We start from the raw sequence: 7756 nt of genomic DNA on the forward strand, positions 1-7756 counted from the left end.
AAATACTCGTCTCAAAGGGTCTACATTATCTACAAATGCAAGTCAAAACAGATCCATCACTCACAGATCAAAAACACTGGTGTCCTTAGGTCATGCTTACCTGTATTACTGCAGCAGAACCTAAGGTGAAAGATCTGGGTCACACTGCAAAGATTAAATATTGCACCGTTTGCCATCAGTAAAAAATCAGTTATTCATTTAAGTCAATTTAACAGCCTCCGGTACAAAAAAATGACTCCAATGAACATCGGCATGTCAATTTCAGTTATGCCATCCGCACCGTACGGGTCTATGGTCCTCTGAAAACTTCAGAACTATGTGAAACCAGAGCTCAGGAAGCACAGCAATACGCAAATCAGTCCGTCACATGCTAAAGGATTACAGGGCACAGCTGGATCACAGACAAACCACACTATTCTCGGTGTACAGAGAGGCCAGCAAGGTCTATCCCCCTTAGTTAAAATGGGAAGACAGTGACCTTTCAGTATTCCCTGTGAACACATGACAGTGAATACACCGACATAAGAACAAACTCACATTTCAGAGATCAAAACAGAGAACTGGTAAGCGTTCCTAAAAAAGGCGACCCGGAAAGCAGAGACAGCCACGTGGCCAGTTTGTGGGTTTGCCCAAGAAGCAAGTCGCCATCCGAGTTCACAAAATCCAAGAAACTTTCATAGGCGGTACTTTGCAGTTCAGGAATGGAATCACATGGAACCACAATTTCACAAGGTGCCTCTAAGCCCAGGGATACTTACCCACGGTCAGATGGGAATTCAATCATAGTAAAAATACAGTTTCCAGGAGGACACACTAGACTTCTCATACATTGAAAGGTAAGGGGGTGCTTTAGCAGTGATTCAGCATGGTGTACTTACAGTGGTAATACCCTCTGAAGGCTGTAATCAGGGGGGTTGTCGGCACAGGACTGCTCACCGCTAAACCTATATGCCCACGTCAGGTGCAAAGCAAAAACCTCCATTTCGCAGGCAATTTTAATCAGAGCAGAGATGCTTTTAAAAATGTGCCAGCAAGTACACAAAGAAAAACCGCTTTTCTTTAAAAATACTAAAATTAGGGGAGACAAATCATCACTTTGCAGTCTCTGAATCACATTTAGCTGTGCTGCAAAAAAACAAAACACACAAACAGCAGATGTGCCAATATCTCTGAAATAACGTCACATTTCAGGGTACATTTTGTAAAAACTGTTGCTTACCGCTTTCCTAAACTTTCCTGTGAGGGAAGAAGTTGATTCTCTCATTACAAACAGCACAGACTACGCCACTGCAAAACAATCAGTTCAAGTACAGTACAGGACAGATGCTACAGTACCAGGTCATTGCATACTCTCTCAGCGACACTAAGCCAAAGTGATCCGCTTACGCCTAAACTGAGACCGCGGCCCAGCACAGGACTAACTAAACCAATCACCGAAACATGAATCGCGACATCACTGCAGTCAGACGCGCCGTTTCAATACAGAAACGCAACACAAACGGTCCGATTATAAAAAAAATAAAAGAACTGGAGGAGACAACACAGTGGAACTTTCAGTCAGCAACATGTGAACAGTCAGAACCCAGTGACCAGGCATCTTGCAAGATTTTACCCACATCTTTTTCACCCAACTTACCAACACAGGAGGTTTCATTTTGTTTTATTGCAAAACACAACAAGCATTTTAAAACGGAGATGAATTACATGGAAATTACTACAGTAATTATAAACATGAGCATTGACCACATGAAATACATGAGCTGGAATGTCCAAAACTATCATTACCACACTAAAAACAAACTGCTTATATTGTACAAGGGAGAAAAACCAAAACACAGCAAACAAAAAGAACCTGCCCCCCCACCCCCGCCGGAACTTGTAATCTTTTCGACACTTTAAACCAAAGAAATTAAGATCTTCATCAAGGCGTCTGCATCCAAACATTTAACAAAGGATTTTTCGACAGTGAAGCAAATACTTTATGTCCACTTCACATTACTGGCCCTGTGCAGAGGAAATACATAAAAGATACATAAAGTGTTAACAAGTGGATCAAAGATCACAGAAGCCTGTATGTGGGAGAGAAGGCTGTTAGTCGTAGAGACGCCAGCTCCTCAAGGGGGCGCCCACACCTAGGGGGAAAGGGTTAGCGGCGGCGGCGGGGAGCGGGGCAAGCGGTACCTGCTGGGGGGGCGCGGCCCCCATGGCCTGGGGGCTGCCCTGTCCGTAATATGCCGCTTGCTGCCGGTAGTACTCAGCCCAGGCTGCACTGTAGTCCGGCTGGCCTCCCGCAGGGGACGCAGCAGCCGGCGCTGCCTGGGGAGCCGCCTGACCTGGAACAGGAAGCGAACAGGGTCAAAAGGTCAGCACATACTTCCAGGTCACATGAAGCCATGATTATGCTGAAAGCAGAGAACCATGGGTAGCCTGTAAGGGAGGGAACGACCCCACCACCGTCTCCAGGTCGTGGGACAGAAACTCCCTGCGATACTCTTGGGCTGTGGGGCCCAGAGCCCCAACTGGAAAGGGCCTGATCTGCCCCAGAAGCCCCGCGTGCGGCCGCAGGCCCCGAGCCGCCGGCGGCCCCAGGCGTACCTTGCTTTTTGTAGTACTCCTCCCAGGCTTTAGTGTAATCCTGCTGCGGCTGTCCCTGTTGACCTGAAAACGTGCAGGTAAGTTTAGCCTTATTTCGTTACACCGGGACAGCTAACTAACTAAGCCCCCCCAACTATGAGCGCTTACAAGCTTCCTCTAACATCAACATGTCCATCCAGCATGCAGCTCTACTGCGAAACATGGCACATTTACAAGCGTATGTGCGACAGGTCCTGCTGGGTAGCTACTGCTAAAGAGGAGGTCCGTCTCTGAACCTCCTCGTCCTGTCTGCCCCAAACTGGACCCCCCACAACTGTCTGCTCCGAATCTACTTTGGCAAAATATTTTATACCCAATTTCTTGTAATATTCTTCCCAGGCCTTGGTGTAATCTGTCTGTCCACTCTGACCTGGAGCCTGCGGGTCACCTGTTAAAAATGGCACAATTTTAATTGATAACCATTCTTACAGCTGCAGATATGTAGCCTGAACTGGCGTAGAGCTGCCCCTGACCCATGGGGGTCAAGCCCCACTAAGACTGCATTCAGTGAGTGCGCTAAACGTCACAGTCTGCCGCATAAAGGCCCCGGTCCCCGCAGGAAGGCGACAGCATGCTTGGCGCGGGGGTCTCAGCGCCTGCCTCACCTTGCCCATTGGTCTGTGCGGTGCCCGGCGCAGCAGCTGCGGGGGCCATGGGAGGCTGCGGCTGCTGCTGGTACTGCGAGTAGTACGCCGCCCAGGCTGCAGCGTTGGCGTCAGCGGCCGCCTTCCCTGTGAGACACGAGGGCATCACCGGACTGGCCACCAGATCTCGGGGCTAAAGGAATAAGTGGTACCAGTGTGGAGACTCACCAGGATCTGGCTGGCCTTGCTGCCAGTGAGGGAAGCCATTACCCCAACCCTGGGGCTGGTAGGGGGCTGGGGGACCGCTGTACAGGAGACAAGCAATCAGGCATGTCGCCAACACAAACAGGCAAAGCCGAACGCGGGGCACACTGAGCAGGCTCTTACTGTGGTCCAGGGGGGCCCTGGTTGTACGGTCCGGGGTTATAGGGACCCATCGGGGCAGGAGGTCCAGGTGGTCCAGGTGGACCGTGTGGAGAAGGTCCTCCATGTGGACCGGGGGGGCCATGGGGACCGCCTATGGGACTGACTGGACCCTGGAAGACAGGAGGCTGGCACTCAGTACCACCGACCTCTGACATGTGCAGGATTTTGGGGGGTGGAGGGGGACACTCACCCCGATCTTCTCCTCCACCAACTGCCTGGCGTAGTCGATCTGTTGGGGGGAGCCGCGGATGGTGAAGATCTTGAGGTTGGGGTCGGTGTTGGGGGGCGGATTCCTCTGCAGCTCTACCCGAGCCCCTGACTGCTGGCTGATGCTTTTGATGGTCTCGCCCCCTACACAGGACGGCACGCAGGTCAGATGGGAGCACGGGGCTCTTCGTACACACGGCTACAGCCAAGGGGAGCTCCACACCTTTGCCGATGATGAGGCCGGTCTTCATGGCAGGGACGGTAAAAGTGAACTCCTGCAGCCCCCCAGGGGGACCCATGTTCCAGTTGCCCTGTCCCCTGCCGCGGCCCCGGCCCCCAGGCCCTGGGGGGCCTCCAGCCTGCACGCTCCTCAGCAAATCGGCGATTATCTCGGCGGCGTGCTGAGCCCGGTCAGGCGGGCCCATGATCTGAGCTATTCTTTCAGGCATCGAGCCATCATCTGAGGGAGGGAGGGGGGGTCAGTTAGGTAAGATCCTGCTTTCAGAGTCTTTAAACACTGGATAGCACACGCCAGCACAGACCCTGCATTCACCTGGTTTAAACTGGATCCTGACTCCAGTGTCATTCTGGATCTTCTTGATCATCTCACCATTCCTGCCAATCACTATCCCGACGGCAAACCTCGGGACAGGGACCTGGGGACAGTCAGGGTACCATCACTGAGGGGGCTGATCATCTTTAATCTGTCATCTTGGGAAGATCCATACAAACTACAGCCACTTAAAATAAAGCCCAGGGACAGAAGGACCTTCAAAGGCAATCAGAGGCTATACTCACATCAAGCGTGTCACCTCCGCCCATGCGGGAGCCGTACTCGCCTCGCTGTTCCCGGAAGCCCTGATCCCGGATCAGCTCCATCACCATCTCTTTGGCTTGCTGAAATGACAGGACCCAGTGAGCTCAGCACGGCCAGAACTCCCTCCCACCATAAAGAGATGCTCCTACCTGGACCTTGAAAGGCTCCCCGGAAATCCTGAGAGGCTTGTCAGCCCCTGTGTTCTGAGGGCCCTCCTGGATCATCACCATCTTCACACCGGCACGTTCCTGGGGGGGTGGGGGGTGGGGTCAATAACTGTACAGCATGGCATGCTGAGAGAGCTGGCTGTCAGGGGGGGCTGCGGCACCAGCCTTTACCTGCAACTGCTTGATGGTCTCGCCACCCTTCCCGATCACAAGGCCAGCTTTAGTGGCTGGGACGAGAATTTCCTGCACGGCCATCCCCTGCCCGTCGGAGTGCATGAATGGCTGGGGTCGGCCCTTCTCCACAATCTCCGTCAACAGCCTCTTCGCCGTCCTGCGGAGGATTCCGGGGCCGGGACGGTGAGCGGTTCGGCTGCGGCTCACCGAGGCATGTTAAACATTTGTTGACCGTTACGCCTCAAGGCAGAAAAAAAGTTTATAAATAGTACTTACTGGATTGAATCTGGGGACCCCGTCAAGGTCACAGACCTCTCTGGTAGGCCGCCACTGTCTGGTTATCAGAGCAAAAACAAATGTAACTCACAGAGACTGAACTCAACGGAGGACTGAAGCAGAGGCTGCAGACCCACCTTGGGCAATCTGTATCTTGCATCCAGACTCCTGCTGCAGTCGGGATATCTGCTCACCCCCCCGTCCAATAACTATGAAAAGAGGAAGGTTCCCATTTTAAAATGGACTGAGACAATACACTGCAGACCTCGACATGAAGAAAACTTACTGAATCCAACCATCCCATCTGGAACCTTGAACTCCTCAGAGGTCGACCTACAAACAGCAAGTCTGCCATTAAAAACAAGCACTGTGTGGGGTGACATCACTCTGCACAGATGTGTGACAAGAGCAGCTACCCTTCTTACCTGGGAGCGGAATTCATGCCCCCCATAACTGATGAGAAAGCTGTGGAGAAGCAAACGGGCCTCGTCAGAGAAGGAGAAGTGAAATCAAACCACACTGGGGGGGGGGGGGGGCACAAACAAACACCAGCTTTGTTGACCAGAAAGCACTGGACATTAACACAAACCTCCACCATCGCCACAAAGCACAGAGACACTTACGGTCGCTCTGTGAAGCCATTTTCTTTGTTTCCGGTTGATCTGCAGACAGAGGGGAAGTAAAGGGCATGTTATAGAGTGCCTTCCTGTCTGCTCACATTCCACCCTAAAGTACGGCCCTGGGGTCGAAAGGGAGACCGGCCTCCCCATCCCGCCTTCAAACACCACCACAGAATTATCTAATAACACTGGGGGGCGGGGGGGACTAGACAAGTAGAGCCAGACACATGCAGTTTTGATTTAACATTAAGAAGCGAGGTGCTATGGGACTTGAGGGCTATTCTTTCAAGGCCAGGATCTATCATTGCCATTAAAATCCACAGTTTAGTGTCACGGGTGAGTAGTTTCAGCCACATTACTCTGCTGGGTGTTTACACTCTACATTATGACATTCTGCATCACTTTCACTAATTCAGTCGAAAATCATGTACAAAAGAAAAACAGACAGGAGAGGCACTTCTTACAGGCATGCTACATAAGGACCTGGTGTAGGACACAAGCAGATACACACAAAGGTGTCCTAACTAGCTGCCTCTGGGAAACAACACACCAGGTCTGGAGAGAAACACATTTTTAACGTGCCCATTTTAACGATTAACGAGCGAAAGATTCCTGCCTGTGAAAGAAGACTGAAATCCCTCCCAGTGTGTTCTACTGCTCAGACTTGTCCAAGAGTCATCTACACACAGATAAGAACATAACAAGAGGGTCAGGCGGAGCGGCGGGCCGGCCTGTCCTCACGGGACACAGGCCTCTGCACTGGAGGATTAAGCACGGCGTTAGCGCAAAGACACATGGAGCAGGGCTCCCCGCGGCCGGTTCGGGAGGGGAAGCCTGCGGGGACAGGCCGAACACAGCACGGGGGGGACCGGCCGCATTCGCAGTCAGAAACCGCCGGGTTAATAGCATTAAAAGCTTACAAAATTAATGAAGCCGATCATAAGAGTAAAAAAAACAGCGAAGTGGTAACGGGGCACTACTGAGACAGGACGAGAGAGGCGCCGTCAGAGACAGGGCGCCGGGACTGGGATACCGGAAAAGGCCGTAATCGGAAAGAAAGGGCGAAAAGAGCGGAGACGGACACCCACCGGCATCCTCCAGGGGCCTCTTCTGGCCGCCGTAGCCGAACTCGTTGGCGACTGGAGGGGGGGGCACACCACCGTCGCCTCCTATTTTTGCAGCAATCTAAAAGAGGAGGAAAAAACATCAACCGCAGCCCCCAATCTATTCATAGCGCCAAAGAGCTCGGTCTCCATCTTTTATCCGCCCCTCCCGCGCGCAGAAAGTGCGACGCCGGGACTGGCCGGACCACATCGAGCCGACCGTGCCCGCTGTCCATCACCAGGCCGGGAAAACTCGACCCGAAGGCTAAAAAGCGTGGGCTCGGCGGTGAACAGCCCGCATCGGACGTTTAAGCGGAGAAAGAGACGGTGGGGGGGGCGGCTATGCGCCGATCTCTTTGTTGGGCCGCTGAGGCCTCGGCCGCGTGCTCCGCGAATTATGCCGATTTCACTCGAAAAACACGGATAAGCTCGAATATTACACGTAACAATCGCCTTGCCTGCCTGGCGCGCTGCAGCGCATCCTTAAAGGCGTCGTTCACCCCGCCGCCCGAGTTGGAGGACGGAGGAGCCACGCTGGAGTAGTCGGCCATCCTGTAACGACACCGAGCTTCTTGTGGGGGGGAAAAGAGACAAGATGGCGGCTTAAATGTAAACGAACGGAAAGGACTGCGACACTGAGAGGAAGGGGGCGGGCCCAGGCATACCGCCGTCCGATTGGTTGAAGGGGCTGTCTATCAGGTCTCGGGGCGGGGTGAGCAGGGCGCTCCTCCCCGCTGGTGTGCAGGGG

General features: G+C 53.0%; 1 protein-coding gene across 4 annotated transcripts; it reads right to left on the bottom strand.

Moving 5' to 3' along the window:
- Positions 1–1644: 1644 nt before the first annotated feature.
- On the bottom strand, positions 1645–7616 carry fubp1 (far upstream element (FUSE) binding protein 1). 4 transcript variants are annotated; one of them, XM_048988528.1, is made up of 21 exons: positions 7467–7616; positions 6994–7090; positions 6522–6584; positions 5909–5947; positions 5711–5750; positions 5572–5618; positions 5423–5494; positions 5286–5343; positions 5007–5166; positions 4818–4916; positions 4650–4748; positions 4405–4507; positions 4075–4311; positions 3835–3995; positions 3606–3754; positions 3447–3523; positions 3240–3365; positions 2948–3022; positions 2596–2658; positions 2182–2333; positions 1645–2004 (listed from the first exon to the last, which is right to left on the bottom strand). In XM_048988528.1, exons 1-21 carry the CDS (start codon positions 7557–7559, stop codon positions 1996–1998), a joined length of 2019 nt encoding a protein of 672 aa, XP_048844485.1. In that variant the 5' UTR covers positions 7560–7616; the 3' UTR covers positions 1645–1995. The 4 variants fall into 4 exon arrangements, with proteins under 4 accessions (XP_048844485.1, XP_048844481.1, XP_048844482.1 ...); XM_048988524.1 differs by having other exon boundaries at positions 1645–2333; XM_048988525.1 differs by lacking the exon at positions 6522–6584 and having other exon boundaries at positions 1645–2333.
- Between the last annotated feature and the right edge of the window lie 140 nt (positions 7617–7756).

The sequence above is a fragment of the Brienomyrus brachyistius genome, chromosome 21 (genome assembly GCF_023856365.1).
Source record: "Brienomyrus brachyistius isolate T26 chromosome 21, BBRACH_0.4, whole genome shotgun sequence".
NCBI lineage: Eukaryota > Metazoa > Chordata > Actinopteri > Osteoglossiformes > Mormyridae > Brienomyrus > Brienomyrus brachyistius.